The sequence below is a fragment of the Paramisgurnus dabryanus genome, chromosome 18 (assembly GCF_030506205.2).
Source record: "Paramisgurnus dabryanus chromosome 18, PD_genome_1.1, whole genome shotgun sequence".
Lineage (NCBI taxonomy): Eukaryota > Metazoa > Chordata > Actinopteri > Cypriniformes > Cobitidae > Paramisgurnus > Paramisgurnus dabryanus.
In genome coordinates, this window is record NC_133354.1 from 14,290,737 (window position 1) to 14,313,084 (window position 22,348).

The 22,348-nt window shown below is 35.6% G+C and overlaps 1 protein-coding gene across 5 annotated transcripts in view; it reads right to left on the reverse strand.

Annotated features, from left to right (window-relative positions):
* The window catches only part of ank1b (ankyrin 1, erythrocytic b), an 85,441-nt gene that overhangs the window by 37,919 nt on the left and 25,174 nt on the right, over positions 1–22,348 (reverse strand). For 4 of the 5 annotated variants that reach the window (XM_065286807.2, XM_065286810.2, XM_065286809.1 and 1 more), the window contains exons 3-16: positions 16,274–16,372; positions 12,167–12,268; positions 8,302–8,400; positions 5,835–5,933; positions 5,642–5,740; positions 5,366–5,551; positions 4,925–5,023; positions 4,727–4,825; positions 4,071–4,169; positions 2,246–2,443; positions 1,921–2,019; positions 1,631–1,729; positions 1,373–1,471; positions 250–447 (exon numbers count right to left, since the gene is read on the reverse strand). In XM_065286807.2, coding sequence (XP_065142879.1) covers positions 250–447; positions 1,373–1,471; positions 1,631–1,729; positions 1,921–2,019; positions 2,246–2,443; positions 4,071–4,169; positions 4,727–4,825; positions 4,925–5,023; positions 5,366–5,551; positions 5,642–5,740; positions 5,835–5,933; positions 8,302–8,400; positions 12,167–12,268; positions 16,274–16,372 — 1,674 coding nt within the window. The remainder of the gene's footprint in view (positions 1–249; positions 448–1,372; positions 1,472–1,630; positions 1,730–1,920; positions 2,020–2,245; positions 2,444–4,070; positions 4,170–4,726; positions 4,826–4,924; positions 5,024–5,365; positions 5,552–5,641; positions 5,741–5,834; positions 5,934–8,301; positions 8,401–12,166; positions 12,269–16,273; positions 16,373–22,348) is intronic. The other variant, XM_065286808.1, reaches the window with a different exon arrangement.

The window sequence follows — 22,348 nt, forward strand, 5'->3', positions numbered from 1 at the left end:
AACACAAATACACACTCAGAAGGCAGGTGGGAAGTTCCTTGTCATGTGATGTAATGACCTATGCGCACTTGTTTAGTGTTGCTTGCATGGCTATACAGAACTTTACATAAAAATGCATTGGAGATTTCTGTATGCAGTGTGATTTTCGGTAAAATGGAAATAGATTCATTAGGTATAATGAATTGATAATGAGTTTAAAATGGAGTTCAGCAAAGGCGAGAAGATGAGAGGAGACGAGGAGAAAAGAACCTTGGTCATTTTGGTTTGTTGAGCATTCTCGTCAAGCAAGATGCGTGTGGTCTGGGCGTGTCCTTCACGGGCAGCAATGTGCAGAGGGGTGTGTCCTGCCGTGGTGGCCGAGTCTGGATTGGCCTTATGCTCCAACAGCAGCTTCACCAACTCCTTATGTCCCATACGAGCAGCACAGTGGAGGGGCGTCTGATCATCCTGTGAAAGCAAAGAAACGAAATCTAAGATTTAACCAAACAGAGCAGACTGGACGTTCAAAAGAGTGGTTTAAAGGGACATTCCACTTTTTTTTTTAAATATACTAATTTTCCAGCTTTCCTAGAGTTAAACATTAGATTTTTACCGTTTTGGAACCATTAAGCTGATCTCCGGGTCTGGCGCTATCACTTTTAGCATAGCTTAGCATAATCCATTGATTCTGATTAGACCATTAGCATTGCGCTAAAAAAATAACCAAAGAGTTACATTGCTGTAGTTACATTGTTTACTAAAACCGACAGAAAATTAAAAGTTGTGATTTTCTAGGCAGATATGGCTAGGAACTATAATCTCATTCTGGCTTAATAATCAAGGACATTGCAGCTGTAACATGGCTGCAGGAGGCGTAATGATATTACACAGCAGCCGAAAATAGTCCCCTTATTAACTTTCAATTGCAGGGGGCTATTTTCGGGCAGTGCGTAATATCACTACGCCTGCTGCAGCCATGTTACATCAGCAAAGTCCTTGATTATTATGCCAGAATGAGAGTATAGTCCTAGCCATATCTGCCTAGAAAATCCCAACTTTTAATTTTCTGTCGGTAATAGTAGGTTTAGTAAACGATGTAACTACAGAAGAGTTAAAATTTAAATAGGAAAAATATCGAAACTCTTTGGTTATTTTTTAGCACAATGCTAATGGTCTAATCAGATTCAATGGATTGTGCTAATCTATGCTAAAAGTGGTAGCATCAAAACCGGAGATCAGCCAAATGGATTCCAAAACAGTAAAAATTAAATGTTTAACTCTCTTTAAAGAGACAGGAGGTATTTTAGGCAGATGTTTAAAATAGGTGCTGCATAATGAGAAATACAATATGATGCTCTTTAAGATATTAACAAAGTTTGTATTATGTCCATACCTTGGCTTTAGCATCCACCTGTGCATTGTTCTGTAGCAGGAACTGAGCCACCTCACAGTGCCCCGCCCGGGCAGCCATGTGCAAAGGGGTCTCAACTTTCTACAACGGCACATTTAAAAAAGTTGTAAATCAAAAACTTTGATCATTGTTATAATCTTTCCTAAAGACATTAGCCAGTTTGTAAAGCAGAAGATCTGTGCTATTGGGATTTGATTGCTTTGTATCTCTGAGGTGCTAAACAAATTACACAGTTCTTACCACATTAGATGCATTGGGCGAAGCTCCTCTCTGAAGAAGACTCTTCACTATGTTAAGATGCCCCATAAATGCAGCTACATGAAGTGGGGTCAGACCAGACTAAGAGAAAACAACATACAGAACAAGTAATGTAATGTAATGTAAAGTAATACAGTATTTAAATATCCTGAACAGGTCTCATTTGCACATCATTTTTCTGTGTACTATGTACAAGATTCAAGCTAAAAGCACAGCTGGTGCAGCGTGAATCCGGTCTATCCATCATAGCAACAGCCAGAGAGTAATCTGACCTCAGTCACTGCCTCCAGAGATGCTGAATGCTTGAGCAGAAGGTCCATGGACCGCATGTGGTTCTTCTTACAGGCAATGTGCAACGGGGTGAATCCATTCTGAAAGATCCACCAAAGAAATGAACAAGTGCGTCAAGTGTTCAGCTGTACAGTTCAAGTCTTGTCAGTGATGTATTACTAAGTGTTCAAAACATAACTTTAATGTATTATGTATGCATGAATATTTTAACATACTAATGGATTTGCCACTGTAGAGGTAAAATAACATAAGACAAACGACTGAAAAGTAAAACACATATAAGAAAGATACAATAGACTCACTAACCAAAGCACGGGCATTAGCTTTTGCCCCCTTATCCAACAGCACCTTGACCATGCGGTGGTGTCCACAGTGTGCCGCAACATGCAGCGGGGTCAAGTGGTCCAGGGTGATGTCATCGATCTCTGCGTTGTATTGCAGTAGCTGCCTTACACAATCCATGTGATCGCCCTGTGCTGCCATGTGGATGGGAGACAGACCATTCTGCAGAAGCAGGAACAGCTTAACTGATCAGCATAATTGCAGATTCTTCATTTTACAGTATAGATATTATGTATGGATGCCGCATAGACTCAGCACCAAAACAACTGCAGCAAGGCTGCTTCAGCTCTGCTTCTCTCCTGCTCACACATGCAGTGTCCGATCGATTGGCCGCGGATCGGTATCGGACGATAACAGCATTAAATGAATCGATCGGTACTCGCTAAATTTGCCAATCTCATGAACCGATCTTTCTGTTTACTTTTGTCATTATAGGGCTCTTGAATGCGGCTGCAATTAGAGACCATTTGTACACAATGCGAGCATTTTTATAACCCGTTGGACGTGCAGATTTGGATTTCTCTCTTTGCCTTTACAGAGATATGTGTAGGAAGCATGACTCGTCTTCACATCCCCATCAAACAGCGTATACAACACATATCTATTGCGGACAATTGCATCCTCATGCTGAAAGTTTATTATTTACATGTGTTTTAAAGTTTTGACAGATTAAAGCAACACTAAAGACTTATTGCTCTTTGCTCCCCCTACAGGTTAGAAGCGTAATTGTTCATTACCACTGTCGTAAATACTGCAGCATAGCTGGCTCTGATTGGATTGTAGGTCTGCCGTAAAGCAAGTTTTTGTAGTTTTCACTCGAACTACAGGACCACTAAACGATGGTTGGAAACTTCTTTAGTGCGGTTTTGGCCGATAAAGGGGCTGCAAAGCGAATGTGAAAGTGCCATTCACCCTGTTTTGAGTGGATGAACCACTGAAACTTTTTTGGAAACGTTATTTTAAGGTAAAAAAAACTCTTTGGTGTTGCTTTAAGGGCCCAATTTTAATGAACTTAGCGCAGTGTCTAAAGTGCATGGGGGACGGTCTAAACAGGCATTTCGGAACCCACTTTTGCTAATTTAACAACGGCAAAAATAGTTTATGAGCCAAGCGCATGGACTAAAAGGGTTGTTCCTATTTTTGTAATGAGTAATGGGTGTGTTTTGGGCGTAATGTGCAATAAAACCAATGAGAGTCTCAGCTCTCATCCCCTTTAAACGCCAGTTGCACTGGCGCCATGCTTAATCCGTATTTAGAAAGCGGAATTTGTAAACTGGAAATCTAAGCGGTGGAAGAAGACCATCAGTTTAAGATTAATGTTAAAAAATATATTTTTTATTTGTATTAAAATTATTATTAAAAGCCGCTTTCTTTCAGTCATGGAAGTAAAAATAGCAGGCTTTTAATTGCTGTAAATGTATTGATATCCTACATACAGTAATCATTGCAAATATGCATGAAAAAATTTATAATATTATATAATAATATTAATAGATTCGTGTATACTAAATGAGGCAAGTGGGTAGAGTTACAATCAAGCTGTTTTAAAGCATGACGAAATTACTGTGACAGGTAAAACTTTTACATATGCTATTTTGATGCTCAAAGATGAGTTACAGTTCCTGACTACAGTGAGACTTTAAACATTACACCTTATTTAGATCTATTCTAATAAATTTTTTTCCTTTTCAAAAACTTCAACAAACATGGTTGAAATGAACATGCTGGAAATTCATCTTAGTGTCTTCGAAACATATTATAAGATATTTTATAGTATGGACATACAAACCTTGGTCTTGGCCTGCATGGGGGCACCCTGGTCTAACAGGATTTCCACAACACGTACATGACCGTTCCTGGCTGCACAATGCAGCGGCGTCAACTCGTCCTGCGGAAAACAGTCAGCGATCAGCTTAAAGAATTTATCAGCTATGGTTTCACTGCATCCTAAACAAGCCGCATTTTAAAGCTTTAGGTTTCATCAGTAAAGCACTGCGTGTGCTCACACTGAGAAAATACTTGTTTTTACCGAAGGAAGAAAAATGGGTCAGACTTAAATAAACCACATTCAGCAGTTAAATGTTGCATCTCAGCCAGCAAACAACGCTGCCGTGAAATGGTTAGGTTGGATGTATATTAAGGATAGGTCAGGATGGTCCACCAAATGACTATTTGATACATTTTCAGCCAGAAAGTTAGACATGGCCCTACAGATGAAAGTGAATGTGACGTGATTGTCAAGTTTGGTAGCCAACAGTCGAAATCTGACATTTTTATGTGACCTCTGCAGTGTACCCCACATGCACAACCGGAGCAATGGGCAGCTACAGTATCACTGCAGCACCCAGCAGCAATTGGGGATAAGGGGCACCTCAGTCGCACCCTGATGAAGTACATACCCAACTCTAACCATTAGGCTATGACTGCCCTCATGATGAACTGTACCTTGGTTTTGGCATCTATCTGAGCTCCCCTGTCCAACAGAAGTCGTACCATAATCACATTCCCTCTCCTGGAAGCAATATGTAATGGAGTGATGCCATTCTTAAAGAGAAAACAAGGAGAGAACATGAGAAAAATTGAATTTCTGTAATCTTTGGATGTGTTGCAGGAGGCAGCATTTAACATGACATTTAAACTGACCTTAGGCGTAAAGTTCACATTGGCTCCTCTGTTTAATAACAGCTGTGCAACACTGAGATTCTCATAATGGGCTGCGATGTGAAGGGGAGTAAAGCCGGTCTGCAAAGAGACATTATACTTATGCTTTTATCCAAAGCGACTTACAGTGCATTCAAACCATACATATTTTATGAGAGCATGCATTCCCTGGAAATCAAACCAATGACCTTGGCGTGGCTAATAATCAGTCTAGCTACGGAAAAGCTAAATAGATAGTATAACACCTACGCTGATGGATCTTTACCAAAGTCATTTTTGTTTCATTTTCAGATTTGTTTATCTTTGTTTATGTCGCATAGTCATCACTGCAATTATAAGCCAAGAGCGACTGTAATGTGATCTCAGTGAGTCATGATGTATAATTGCTGGTGAGATGCAGCTCTGTAGTCACACAATGAATACCTTGCTCAGGACGTCTGGGTTGGGATCATTCTGCAGCAGTACAGCAGCAGTGCGTGTGTCATCGTTGCGTGCTGCGATGTGCAGGGCGGGCAAACGCACTTTGCCCTTGGTGCCATAGTTTATTAAAAGGGCCACCACGTTCTCATGCCCCTGCTGAAGAGCTACCGCCAAAGGTGTGAAGCCATCCTGGAAATAACATTATACGGGATGTGGGGCAATTTAGATTTAAGTTCACAGTTCTTTCTTATCTGATTGGCTGAACGGTAAGCCACTTACCTCAGTTGGAAGGCTTTGATTGGCTCCATGTTCAAGTAGATATTTGACCACTTCCAAGTGGTTCTCTTGTGCTGCCATGTATAGGGGACTGAAACCTTTCTGTATATGTGATAACACGATAGAAAAAGTGAATAAACACTATCATCAATGCATTTGTTAGTTTGTGGACAAATGTCTTGAGGTTTAGACCCACCTGAGACTGGGCATTGACGTTGGCACCATAATTGACCAGTTCAGCAACCACTTTCTCTTGACCAGCCAGAGCAGCAATATGAAGGGCGGTATTTCCTTTCTGCCCAAGATGAATAAGAACAGCATCATATTATAGACTGTATAGCAACTTAAAATGTAACAGAAAAGTAACAAAACCGTAATTTACTGTATACTCTTACAATATATATAGTATAGCCCCTGAAATGAGACCCCTTACTTTACTAAAATTAACAATGGTTCAACTACAAGTAAAAACAAAAATTAAACCAAAATAGTTAAAGAGCACCTATTTCGTTGTTATAAACAACATTATTTTGTGTATTTGGTATAATACAATGTGTTCGCATGGTTTATTGTTAAAAAACACATTATTTTCCACATACCGCACATTTTTGTAGCCCCAGAATTCCTGAAAGACCATCATTCATGTACAAAACTCATCGATTTGAAAAGCGCTGTGTCCCTGATTGGCCAGCGAACCTGTTTGTTGTGATTCGCCTGAATACCTCTCACGTCAGCTGGAAATGTGACACTCCTTACCATGTTTGAAAGATTCGGTCAAAATGCAATGCTAACAGGAGTTAACTTACAGACTGTGAGTCCGAAGCGGGAGGAATTATGATAATGTCGGTCTTGTTTACATCACCAATCCCAGGAAGTAAACGGTTTCCTACAATCCGTGTGTTTGTTGTAGTCCAAGAAAAGAGATTTACGTTTACTTTGGGGTACCGTTTGCTTATCATTAACATGTATTGATACACACTTACACACCAAAGGAAATGAAAAATCTTGAATCGGATAATTGGTGCTCTTTAAATCATGGCTACCACACCTTGAAGGGATAGTTCACCCAAAATTGAAAACTGTGTCATCATTTATAGCATTATTTTGTCCCAAACCTGTAAAAATTTCTTTGTTCTGCTGAACACAAAGGAAGATTTTTTTTAAGAATGTATATACTGTAACAAAGCAGATCTGGGGCACCATTGATTTTTTCCTAGTATGAAAGACAATGTTGCTCCATCTGTTTGGAACAACTTGAGAGTGAGTAAATGATGACACAATGTTTATTTTTGGGTAAACTATCCCTTTAATCATAATCTTGCTACTGTAACCATTATTCAAACAGTAATTAATAATTTGCAAAAAAAAAAGTTTACTTCACTTTTACTGTAATAAAACCATTGTTAATTTTCGTAAGAGCTGTGTATTACCTATTGAAACAGAAAATATTAAATAGGCTGTTTCTCACTTAAATAGCCATTAATATGTTATAGTTATACAGCATCACATCCTTAAACTATAATGCCCCTTGTTATACAAATGCAGTATTGGGGGAGGGGCCTTTACATTTTTGAAAACACCTGATTGGACAAAACTGCAGAGTGCAACATGACTCATCATTAATCAGAAGTTATGTTTATTAATAGTAGTATTCAGAAAAAATTATTTTTTTTCTACAAAGTACGTTCATTTGCAGGTATGCCAAGCAACGTAGTGCATTAAAGGCGGGGTGCATGATTTTTGAAAAACACTTTGGAAAAAGGAGTCGGGCCGAGTACCAAAACACACTTATAGCCAATCAGCAGTAAGGGTCGAGTCTACTAACCAACATTGTTGCCTGGGTTGCGTATGTGTGAGGCGGGTCTATCAAAAAAAGATCTAGATTCTATTGTGGTAGGGGCGTGTTTGTTTAGGTGATTTCAAATATCAACATTGGCTTTCAGAGATCATGCACCCCGCCTTTAATATAGAAATCATTATACAGTACTTTGCAAAAGTCTTAGGCCACCATCAGCAGCTTTGTTGTTTTAGCAAAGTTTTAATGTCCATCCATATTTGTTTTTCACTCTTTTTTAAGATACAAACAGAAAATACAGGAAATATAGACAAAATTAAAACTCAAACAATTTTCAGAACTTAATGTCTTCTTCAGGCATCAGTCAGTATTAAGTGTGACCTCCCTTTGCACGAAACACATCTTGAGCTTTTTTGAGGAGACTGAAGTCCTCAAGTCTTTCAATTAGAATTAGAAATTAGGATTTAATTTAATTTAGGTTTAAGAGATCTTGCAGCTGCCTGCTATTGCTCAAGGGGTATAAGAGGAGTTTACCCTAAATAATTGACACTTCAGCTTATACTTTTATACTGTTTTTAATACTACATACAGATTTCCTGTATTTTCTGGTTGAATTATATTTAAGAGACTGAGAAATAATTATATATGATCACTATACAATTGCAAAAACAACAAATCTAATGGTAGCATGGTGGCTAAAGACTTTTGCACAGTACTGTACATCTAAATATTGCAAATTAAGAGTAGAGCAGACAGGAATGCATCTCATCCAATTTTATTTTAGCCATATAAATATACATTATATAAACATACACAAACATATTGGCATTCTGGAGGACATCTGAATAACTTAAAAATGTAAATTTACCTTTGTGGTAGTCTCTAGGTCAATGCCATTGTGAAGCAACTCCAGCACCATCTTAACATGCCCTTCTTTAGAAGCCAAGTGCAACCCGTTGAGTCCATTCTGCAAATACAGAAAAAAGTTTGTTTTAAAAAACCCTGACAAATCTAAAGTATATCTCTTTATTTCTTCCCGTCTACCTGTCAAATGACTCGCTGCAAAGAAGCAGCCTAAAAATAACACAGTGAAGCTCCAAGAGATGTCTACAGATCTGTGGGGGTCTCATTAAACTGGGTGTATAAATACAGTGGTGGATGCCACTGCAAGAAAACAAGGATTATTATCAGCAACCAGGGAGAGGTACAGGCTGACTGGAGAATGCCTGGTATGTGCAATTTTCGAAAAGCTAGGTGTGTTGCTTGATGTGGCCATGAGGGGGCTCTGCTCGGCTAGCTTGGCTGGAATCCCCTTCATACTGCAGTGTCACTCATCTCTAATTTGCTCCATACTGCAGCCTCACAGACCATGCGGAGAGAGAGGATGGAGATGACGGTATGCTCGCATACGGTTGGGAGGAGCTCTGTGAAATATCCACACGTGCTTGCTTGATATTAATATTCTCCGGGCGTGCATTTTAATGTTTTGGGAAATATCACACATGCATGGTCTAACAACATTGTAGCTTTGATGTTAGAAATCGCATCTGATGTCAGATAAACAACAACGGGTGTGCAAATTAGCAATAAATACAAATATAAATATACCTAATATGCCTATAATATGCCTCATAATAAAAGGTAGCCTGTTACTGGGTAAAAACAACCTAAAAACATGCACACAAAGATCAGTATTTAAAACTCTGTCCTTATCTTACCCCAATTTATAACACTGTCCTTACATATATTTGCAAGAAAAAAACTAAGTATTTTTGTCTTGTTTTCAGTAAAAATATAAAAAATTCTTAAATTAAGATGCTTTTTCTAGATGAACAAAATGACCCAAGAAAATATTTAAGTGATTTTGTGCATAAAACAAGCAAAAAAATCTGCCAATGGGGTAAGCAAAAAAAGCGTGAACATTTTTCTTAAACAATAAATTCAAGAAAAATTCAAGAAAAATTTACTTACCCCATTGGCAGATTTTTTTGCTTGTTTTATGCACAAAATCACTTAAATTGTATCTAGACTTATTTTCTTACGTCTTTTTGCTCATCAAGAAAAAATATCTATATATCTATATATATATATATATATATATATATATATATATATATATATATATATATATATATATATATATATATATATATATATATATATATATATATATATATATATATATATATATATATATATATATATATATATATATATGCATATATATATATATATGCATATATATATATATATGCATATATATATATATATGCATATATATATATATATGCATATATATATATATATGCATATATATATATATATGCATATATATATATATATATGCATATATATATATATATATATGCATATATATATATATGCATATATATATATATGCATATATATATATATGCATATATATATATATGCATATATATATATATGCATATATATATATATGCATATATATATATATACGTCTTTTTGCTCATCAAGAAAAAATATCTATATATCTATATATATATATATATATATATATATATATATATATATATATATATATATATATATATATATATATATATATATATATATATATATATATATATATATATATATATATATATATATATATATATATATATATGCATATATATATATATGCATATATATATATATATGCATATATATATATATATGCATATATATATATATATGCATATATATATATATATGCATATATATATATATATGCATATATATATATATATGCATATATATATATATATATATATGCATATATATATATATATATATGCATATATATATATATGCATATATATATATATGCATATATATATATATGCATATATATATATATATATATATATATATATATATATATATATATATATATATATATATATATATATATATATATATATATATATATATATATATATATATATATATATATATATATATATATATATATATATATATATATATATATATATATATATATATATGTATATGCATATGTATATGCATATGTATATATATATATATATATATATATATATGTATATGCATATGTATATGCATATGTATATGTATATGTATATGTATATATGTATATGTATATGTATATGTATATGTGTGTATATATATATATATATTAAATAATTGTTTCAGCATAAAAGACTATATACCTTGTAGTATGTAAATTTTGACTAGATCAAGAAATTATTTTTATTACTATTATGATCAAGGTTAGGCCAATTATTACTACATTACATTTTTTTTATTTTACGTATATTATACTTAACCAACTGTTTATTTAGATCCATTAACAGGCCTGCCAACCCTATTTATTAATGTGTCATTTAAGGATGCACCGATAATCTGTATCTGCAGATAAAAGCATTTTTTTCCAACTATCGGACATCGGCTGATTGTTAAAAAATAGCCGATGGGATTATTTTGCAATTTACAGCCATTAGTTAATCACCTTTAGTATGATGACATATTGCGCTCTAGGGAAAGATCATCAATTCTCTAGAAATCCTATTAACAATAGTACCTCTCCTTTGAGTCGAGGTGGGCTGCGGGAAAAGCCTGGGCTTCAAAATAAATTTAGCTGATTCTCGCATTTACACAAGTCCCAAAGCACCCATGTCGAGGGCTTAATCTGTCTCACTGTCAGGCCGGTCTAAGCCCCGTGCAAAATGTGTCGCGGCAGCAGAGAGTAAAACATCCGCACTGTGATATCAGTAACATACACAGGATGTGCACCTGATAATCCAAACATGTTACTATAATAAACCCCCAAGATGCAAGTAGCATTAACATTTAGCCTGGGTCGCATATCAAAGGCCACGGCAGGTTCTCAATAGATTTCTGTCCGTAAATAATTAGGTGGTGTAGTACTTAGTGTGTGTGTTTTTGGGCTGCTAGCAAAGAGTGGGTGTTCACGTTAAAGCATTCGAAGGTGGGCAGCCTGCCAACTAGTCGGGTCCATTCACTAACCCATCTGAGATGTAAACATAGCAAAAAGAAGAATATGCTATTCTCGGTAAGTAACAGATGAAGCAAGACAGAGTTAAAGGAGGAAGACAGCATGCTGGCATGATTAATTACAGCAATTTAGAGATTAAGGCATAGAAGACATCTTTGCATTGATATTGTAAACACAGCTGTAATGTCCAACCATGGGGGGGTAAATACATATAAAGGAAAACTCATAAACACACACATACACACACACATATGCTGGCACACAAAAACAGATGTGGATCTAAAAGATGAAAATTCAAAGCTCTAAATAGCAATTTCTGAATTTAGCTAAAGTTATTAATGGGCTTCAATGTCACCTTGGGCTTACCAGGTATGAAGAAGAGCATTGTGATTGTGGCGTATTGCATAAAGGTAAAAATATTTTTTACCTTTTTTATATAAGCAAGGGTGTTGCCACGCAAGTGCTAAGGTGTTCCTAGAAGCAGTTTTAAGCTTAATGCTATGGAGTTGCTAGGGTGTTCTAGGTGCTACAGTATGGTATTGTTAATGCTATTCTGGTCACTAAATTGGCATATAGGTCACTTCTCAGGGGATTATTTTAGCAGTTTAATCATCCACCAGACGACCTTAAATCAGCTTAGTAAAGCTAGATTTGGAAAACACCGTGCACATGCGTGCCGATGTCACATTGCACGATGGATTTTTTTTCTCACCTGATTGGCTGTGTTGATGTCCATGCCATTTTTGATATGGTCCAGAGCTTTTTCCAGATTCCCTGAACGTGCGGCACGAAGGAAACTGGTTGACGTATCCGCCTGCGGGAGAGAGAGAAAAACAGAGAATAAAGGAAAAGGAAATTACAACTAATTTTAATTACAACTAAATTACGTCCAACATCAAGGCTTTTAATGTTTAGCACCACAGCATCCCTGATAAGATCTGGTTTACAGGTCTAAATAGGAATTCACTCTGTGTAGCGTGTCCACAGAGATGAATATCCAATTTCAAGTAGCTTAAGGACCATATAACAGCAAACAAACTAGATACCAAGCTAGTTTTTTATATGTAAAAATCAAAAAAATATTGCTCATCTTAACCATGTCTTACAAGATATCTCAGACCCAGTTCTTTTTGTTTGCTAGATCTGTGGCCGGCCGTGACGTTAAGACTGCGTCTTAATAATGATTCTGACTAACAAGCATTTAGTTAGGGCTAATCAGTCTTGTTATTTGGATTTAAATTAGACCAATCTACCTTTCTATGTAACATACTTAAAACAGTTCATAACTTACTTTTGAGACTAGTCTTAGGCCCAATCCCATTTCTCTGTCTTACCCCTTCCCCTTAGTTTTGCATGTTCACGTGAGAGTAAGGACCAATCGAGATAGCCCTTTCGCTCTCGTGAACGTGCAAAACTAAGGGGTAGGGGTAAGGGGTAAGACAGAGAAATGGGATTGGGCCTTAAAGGTTTATGCAACCGGTTTTAATATTCTATATTAGTCTGATCTGTCTGTATTCTTTATTCATAATCTGTTATGTCTCTTGCTCTTTACTTCTTTAGCTTTCTGGCTATGAAAAAAACTCTTAAACCCGGCTGTTCATTTCTTAGTGAAATACAGTAATGGAAACAATTAAGAGACCACTCCAATATTTACTTTAATCATCATTTCTAGATGTATTGTGGCTATTTCATTCCAGGTTCTGCTGAATTTCAACAAAAGCAAGCCTCGGGAGTGACATTAAGTCATGCAACAGAAAATGTAAAAGACTGAGACCATAAAAAATGTGAGTACATTTTTTTAGATTTTTTTCCTAAAATACATGTAAAAACTTAAGTATTTTGTTGTAGAGAAATTTATGTTATTTTTGTTATTTATTAATCTTTTTTGTTATTTACTGTACACCATGTTTTATTACATTTTCAGTAAATAAATGCAAATAAAAACATTGTTTTTATTTAGAATTTGGCAGAAATGTTTTCACTAGTTGACAGTAATAAGCAACAGTAATCCATTTACTTAAACACCTAATAGGCTACATCTAACTACATATCTTATTTTTTCCGCGGCTATAGATAACAGGTTATCTAAATCTATCTCTCCTAATGATGTGTTAATGATAAAGGTTCCAAAAAAAATATATATATATATATATATATATATATATATATATACAGATTTACAATTATCCTAATAATATTCAGATTCTAAATGCAAAAGATATATACTATAAATACCACTTTATATTGCCCTCTTTATTTTGAGATAAATCAAAAATCTATCAAAAATGGTCCCTTGCTGTCACTGAAGTGGTACGTGGTTCATATTATGGTAAATGGTACATATTATGACCTTTGTAAGGGTACTGTCTCAGTTACAGTATGGTAATTTGTTTCTGACAGTGTACCCAATTCCTCACTCCTCACCTTGCTTCTCAGTATGTAAGGTTCATGAGTAATATTTTGTGGCTTTCCATTGCGATCATTAATGCAATTCGCTCTGATGTCCTCACAGTCATATTGAGCTTGTCAATTGATTTGTCAGATCATCCACAGTCTTAAAAATTTCCGATCGTCCCCGCTCTGTTCTGGCTTGTTATGCGCCATCAGATGATTGACAGGCCAGTATGCCCCAAATGAAAGATGTGGATGGAATACTAAGTGAGCAGGAAGAAGTCATTTTCAAACTTCATTTGCTCAGATTCCTAATGACAGCATGGCGAAACATATCTGTCATCACGGTTGTGCAGTAACTCTGTGCGTGCATGCATGCGTGCGTGTGTGTGTGTACTGTGTCAAGGATTTATGGACCTCACTATACACATCATACGTGACTAGAAACAAATGCTGAATCACCTAAAAATCTGAAACCTATTTTTGCACTTTCCAACATCTCTCACAGACTCAACATTCATTGGTAATTACAGTTTTAGCACCAGTTAAGATAACAATCTTTGTTTTAAAATTACTTACATATTCTTCGACCATCCAAACAAATGCTTATTAACCTCTTAACTCTGTTTTCTTCCCTTTCTGCTAGCTCAGGGGTGCCCAACCCTGCTCCTGGAGGGCTACCGTCCTGCAGACTTCAGATTCAACCCAGCTCCAACACACCTGTCTGTAATTATCAAGCAACCCTGAACACCTTGATTAGATGCTTCAGCTGTGTTTAATTGGGGTTGGAGCTAAAATCTGCAGGACGGTAGCCCTCCAGGAACAGGGTTGGGCACCCCTGTGCTAAATGATACCCTATACCTCACGCACAAATACAGTACATACAAACATCTGCTAACTTACTGTATATGGGCCATGTATTTGAAAATGTCATCAAACATAAATATAAAGTTTGTTTCATCATATTTTTCCTATTTCTCCAGCACTTACTGCATACCCTCACTCATTTGTATCTAGCGGGTCACTAATATACTCTGTGATATTGAGTGAGATGTGTTTTGGGTCATTTCCTTAAATTGATGCAAATCTAGAAAAAATAATCCTGACAGATTGATTTGTATAAATATAAAAAGATACTACAAACTAAGGACATACTGAAAAAAATGCTTATTATGGACCAAGATCTTTACAAAAAGTATGACTATACTTTAGTAAAAGTGAATAATTAAAAACAATGAGTTAGTAGTCAGATGATGATAAAAACGCAAGCAGTTGTTTAATAATATTACATATATAAGAAGTTCAGATACAAAACCCTCCGAGTGCATCTTTCATGTTTTCTTGTAAATTAGCCGTTTTTTTAACAGGCTCTTATGTTTAGGATTGAGGTTCAGTAATTGCACTTTAATGGCAATGAAAAGGTTATTAGTTAGTAATTGAAATGCCTTATTTTCACAAATGTCTTTTTATTGGTATTTAGCAAATTTGACTGTTTTTGCTGCAAAACCCTCTAATTGCAAGCTTTTCCATGCACTTAAAGGACTTAGTGGAAAAATCAAAGTGGCGTTCAATAAATTTGGAAGCGTACATCCAAATGGCTTGACGCAGGTATTATTCAGATTTGAAGCGAAGGTATTTAAAGAACATATATTACATGCAGAAAGCTTTTGGTTAATATCATTATCTCATTTTTGATGGCACTTAGCGGCTTTTGCATCTGAGCTCCTTATGTATGACATTATATATGGATGACTTCTGATTAGATGCTTTCTCAGAAAAGCATCTAATGGCAGCAAGACCCCAACATTTGTACAGTGTATGTATTGTATATGTTGCGCAAATCTTATTTTGTTGTGCTATCTGTCGTTTCACTGCTTCTATTTATGTAAAGCTGCTTTGAAACAATTGACTTTTGTGAAAAGCGCTTTATAAATAAAATTGAATTGAATTGAACTGATTTATTGTAAGATAAATAGTACCTTTTATAATTTCAGTAGTAAATGTCGATAGTGGCTAAAGAAAATTTTATTAATATTCTTATTGATTTAACTATCAGAGGGCACCGCTGGGGGAAAGTCCCTTAAAAATTCTTCAAAAAAATCTTAAATAAAAACCTTCTGAACAGATAAAAACACACATAATCTTGTGTTTGGACGATAACATACACATGAACAGGATAACATACACAACACAAAACGATGCATTTGGAATGAAATGTGAAAAAACACTAGAGGAACATCGGAAGAGCTAACTGAAGTAATTTAGCCACATCACAACATTCAAACACAAGATCTGCCACCAGTTGTACAACAAACACAAGAGGTTTACAAACAAAAATGAATAAAAATCCACATTAGCACACACAACTGGCGAAAAACAGAATTAACGTGTCGAGAGGCAACACAGCAAGGAGAACTAAGATATTTACTCTTCCACCAAAGAGCCATTTTCCACCGTGAGCCTCCAGCGAACCCTCTGCACTCAAACTACTGTCCTGATGCACAAGCCAGCGCTGAACCACATGAGCCTAGAAGACACCAATACCACATAGAGCGTGTTAATACACACACACACACATGTGCACACACATGCACACACACGCACACACACACACACAAATTACATGGAGACACAGGAACAAATGTTAAGTGTATCGTATGAGCATGATAACATACAGTCATGTACAAAAGCACCAAAACTGCATGTTTAACACAGTGGTAAATCAATGGGTAAAAAACATCCAAAGTAACATAAACTTAAGAAATCAAATTTGATCTGTGTAATGTCTTTTTGTAAATGATTCACCAGTGCACATTGTTTACTTTATCAAATAATTATACAAAATAGAATTTTTCATGACCCTATTACAGGGAAAATACACGACAACGTCATTTGAATCCTGAATGGGGTGAATTCGGAAACCCACTCACATTAAAGGGATTCCAGATTTGGGCTCATTCCAACACTGGTTGCTAAGCAGTTGCTAGGAGAGCAATGACATCATTCACAAAAGCCTAAAAGCGTGGCATATGAAGATGCAGGGACCATGCTGAATCCAAGAGAATGAAGACATGGATAGCTAATCTTATTTTCTGACCTAAAATGTTCTGGTTTGCTTTTAACACAAACCCACGTAACATTAGTAACAAATAACCATTCATTTCAAAATATCAACAAAAAATATAATCATGCCTGGGTAGAAATCCAAGCACAATAAAGGCAAAGAAATAAAAAAAAGTGTTTCAGGTCAACACGATGCAATAATTTACATTACATAAAGTCAAGGGATAAAACATGCAACAGCCCTTCCAATAGGCCTATGAGAGATAGACAAACCAGATCTCTTAAAGGAATAGTCCATGTTCTTAAAAAAATCCAGATAATTTACTCACCATGTCATCCAATGTCTTTGTTCAGTCAAGAAGAAATTATGTTTTTTGAGAAAACTTTCCAGGATTTTTCTCATTTTAATGGACTTTAATGGACCCCAACACTTAACACTTTTCAACGGAGTTTCAAAGGAATCCCAAACGAGGCATAAGGGTCTTATCTATGTAAGCCACAACTTCTCATCTATCTGTGGTCCTGTGATGTGCCAGCACGACCTCACACAATACACCATCACGTCAAGAGGTCACGGATGATGTTTGCAAAACTATGCCCCAGTGTTTACAAGGGTGGAGAAAGAGGACCTTTCTGATGTTGTTGTATGTGGAATAATACTAATTAATGTCTTTGTGTCGGTTTATTGTTTAAAGGAGTAGTCCACTTTATAGATGGGGCCCATTGACTTACCATAGTATTTTTTTTCTACTATAAAAAGTCAATGGACCCCATCTTGAAGTTGTGGTTTAAAAGTGCATATTTTTATTCTTGTCAAAATGACAATCGTTTCACTAAATAAGACCCTTATGCCTCATTCGGGATCGTTTAGAGTCCTTTGAAACTCTCTTGAAAAAAACTGTTATGTGTTGAGTTAAGTGTTCAGTGTTGGGGTCCATTAAAGTCCATTAAAAAAAATCCTGGAAAGTTTTCCTAAAAAAACATAATTTCTTCTGACTGAACAAAGAAAGACATCAACATTCTAAATGAAATGGTGGTGAGTAAATTATCTGAATTTTTTTTTAAGAAAATGGACTAATTTTTTAAATATATCTACTGTTCCTCTAAGACAGACAGCAATGACATTACACTGTAAAAAAAAAAAAATATTTTTTGTTTAATCAACTTGGACTTACAAGTCATTTTAACTTACTATTATTTATCTTGACTAGAGATGTGTTGTTATAGCTTATAAAATAAAGTTGAAATAAATCAACTTCTTTTGTGAGGATAAATAGCAAGTTAAAATTACTTGTACATCCAAGTTGATAAAAAAAAAATATTTTTCTACACTGTAGATGAAGAACAAATGGAGATTTGCTGAAGATATTTCCCCTGAGACCCACAAGTCTCCAAACTGCATTTTAATAAACATGTAAAATTTTACCAAAAGAAAATTACTTAAGCTATGTTGTCAATATTGTTATTTTTTAGCTGTACACTCATACTGCAAGCCAACCAATGCCTGTTTTGTCTGCTTAGAAATGTTAAAAGAAAGTTTAAGGCACAATATGCAAGAATTATTGCAATAAGGTATCAAAAAAATCAGAGAAATGTGCAATCTAAAATTGTGAGTTGCTTCAAATTGATTTCCACCGGCAGTAGCGGTGAAGACTACAACTCCCATGATGCCACATTCTATCACAGTGTCATGAAGTTAGGCCTTAGTTACTGTTTTGCAACCTAGAAAATTACATATTGTCCCTTTGAGACCTTTAAATAAAACAACAGAACTCAAATATGTCTCAATTTAAAAAAGTGCAATCGCTAATTCTCATAATTCTAAAAAAATTAGGTCCCAACATAAAATTGGGTCAGCTAAGTTCATTTTATTTTCTCTATAATTTATTTAGTTAATATAATCATCATCTCAACATCTCCAGTTATCAGTAATGATGATATGCAAAGTAAATAAGGCAAAAAGTGATGTGGCACACGTCATTACTTTATTCTTACACCTCGAGTGCCCTTGTAATCAGATCAACCTTAGGTCTCCAAACTTGATCATGTGTTGCTGTAGACTGCTGTTCTAGTCTGAGCTCAATGGCACAGCACATCAACTGAGGTGCGCTGGATAAGTGTCACTGAGTTGGCATATATCATTGCATAACACAATTAAGCACAAGACCTTTGTCTAGCCTCTAAGGACCAAATGCAGACTATACACAAACTTTATTGAGAGAGAGAGCCTGAAAGCCAGACACCACCATAGAGGAAACTGTGGGAATTCTGTTCCTCTCGGCAACTGTCAGTGTACCGTCACATTTTCCATTATAGTGCAAGAGCAGTCGATTAATTAATTTTGCGCAACCCCTTATGTATTTAGAGTGCAGATACAGATTAGCATGTAGTTCATTATGTCTTGATGTAAATATAATGGATATGTTCCCAGTTCAAAAAGTGAAAAGAAAAACTAGTTGTGAGACTATAATCTCACTCATGCTGATGTAAGCAATAATAAAACCCAGACATGAAAACCATCTTCTGAACAAAACATCTGTGCATTATAACAACTTTTTATAAAATGTGTCTAGGCTGGAATTACGGAGGTATTTTTTCACATCCTGTAAAAATGGCACAAATATGTGAAATGTTCCCTTTGCATTAAGCCAGGGGTTTCAAACTGGGATCTGGGGACCCACAGTTATCCTCCAGGAGGTTTTAGGGGTCCACAAAAATTTTCAGAGAAAAAAGACAAAGAAAAATTTTACATTTATTAATAAGGTTTTTGTTTATACCTTAGTGTGTTTTTCTTAATACCACCCCCTTTATTTCACTTCTTTTATATATAAAATATATAAAAAACTACACTCTAAAAATGGGTGGGTGGGTTTTTTAAGCCATGTTGGATAAATATTGGACAGAACACACAAAATTGACCCAATGCTGGGTTGTTTTAACCCATGGTTCATAACAACAATCCAACATTTGCGTAATTTTTAACCCATCATGTGGTAATTTTTAACCAAGCATGTGTTCTGTCCAATATTTACCCATTATGGGTTAAAATAAACCAAATATTTTTAGAGTGTGTTTATACTTTAGGAAGGTGGTCCATTACAAAAGGTTTTATAATATTTGAGGGTCCTTGGCATCCCTGCCATCAAAATGAAAACATGGGAAACAAAATACCAGCATTTTATGTTTTTGGGGAAGAGAAAGACAAAGACTGACATTTTCACAATTCATCAAGGGTGACAAAAAGCTAATTTTTGACCCTGGCTGCAGCCACATTTTACAGCCGGTCTGGCTTTTTCAAACTCTCATATCCACACACACACACCTATACCTTATCATACACATGCTAAAAATAGTGACAAATGACGTAATTCGGGGCGCAGCACAAGTAGGCAAAAAATGATGAATCGCAGTAATGAACTCTCCTGGGTTTACTTTCAGACCCACTTTTACAGAGAGAGAAATTCACATAGTTTTGTGTGCTAGAATACACAAACATATACACATGCACTGTCTCATATATAAAATAGACCGTACACAACTAGGGCTCTCATGCATTCTCACATAATCTCACAAATCTTAATTTCTGCAAAAAAAAAAAAATGCCAGGACTTAATATCTGCAGCTGGACTGAATGGTCAACCATACTGTAGTGTCAGTACAGCAGACACTGTTTCCATGCAAATACAGGAAACGCAGTCTAGTAAAACAATACAGAGAAGGTCATGATGTTCTGCAGATCTATAAATAAAGATCTATAATTACCTTGCACTATTATAGTTAGCCGACATGGCTATGACAGTGCAAACAGTTCATATAGAGCATACAACGATCGCAATACGAACACCTCAAATACATGAACTATTACATTACTCAGTCATCTAGTGCATGATATTTCTTTGTTGCTCTAAACAAATTGCTACTGGTGTACTTTGGCGTGATACTAAAATACTAATGCTTGCCATGTTGCTTACTTTGCAAACATCGCGACATTCATTGCTTTTTTATTTTCTCAGTGAAAGCAATTTCCCTGAAAACACTGAAAGCCGAACACATCCGGTCTTGACCTACAGAATACAAAATCAATAATCAGAGCAAAGGGTACTCTTAAGTGGGAGTTGATCAAATATTCACAGATGTGTTCATAGCTGTTTGTGTGTTAATGTTTTGCATTTCCTGCACCGTGTAGCCTTTTTACATGTATAGCACACATTACTGATTTGATAGCTTCTTAAATCTTACGAGATTATTTCTGGATTAATTCATGATTAGTCACAATGTGTAAAGCCCTTTGAAATAGTATAATTATACATTTTGTGAACACCGGATGTATAAAAATTAAACCTCTAAGAATGAATAATAACTGGAATCAATATAAAGCAAACTCATGTTGTTTTCTTTTGTCCTAGTGCTGAAACAGAACCACTGAAATATTGATGGTTTATGTCAGACTGCGTCTGGAATCCATTAAAAACAAAGACTTTATCTTAGATTTAGCCTCAGTCTTTTTGGTCTCTTCTTAAAACGCAGAGATAAAGACAAGAACTCACACAAACGCTGATATACTTCCACACAGACATCAATTCCAGGTAATGACTGCATTATTGCTCACATTGAAGGATGAGTAGGATGTCAATGTCTTTGTTTAATGACAATAAACGCATATTTTACTCAATGCTAAGTGGTTACCAGTCACGGTATTTTCTATATTATTTTAATAAAGTGCCCAATATTGCCATTCGTTTACGTAAGCAATACTGTGAATTGCATCTTGCATTTATGAAAAACAGCATTAACAAAATCATAATAAACACAGATGTATGTTACATAATTCAAATGTTCAGAAAACAACCAACATTTCCTGCATATAAAGCAAGTGCAATCTACAATGCCAGAATGTTATGGCCCTTTTCCATTGCATAGTAGCCCACGGTTTGGGTGGGTCTGCTTATTTTTTCCACTGGGTGCAGTACGTAGTACCTGATTCTTTTTTTGTCCCACCTCGGTTGAGGTTCCAAGCGACCCGAGCTGATACCAAAGCATGACGCGAAAACACCGTAGATCACTTATTGGTCTGAAAGAATCGTCACTACCAGCTTATCGCTATAATGTAAAACATCTCAAGTAAACCTGGTGTCATCTGTGCTTTGCTGTAAGTTCCTAAACTCACTTTTAGCGACAAAAAACATCCACAGGTTGAGAATCAGGAACACCATAACAGTTTTTTTGTGGCGGCATATTCGCGATGCGCACGTCCGCATATATGCTTAAATGCAACTTAAATGAGGCATAGCGGAGCGCATCAACTGACGCCACTGGTGTTTGTACAGAAACTGTCATGTGAGACAGAGGTAGTGATAAACCCGATGTGCAAACATCTATTTGTGGTGGTCAATTTTAATATTGTGGCGGAGTGAAAAAATAAATGAATGTATGGGGATGT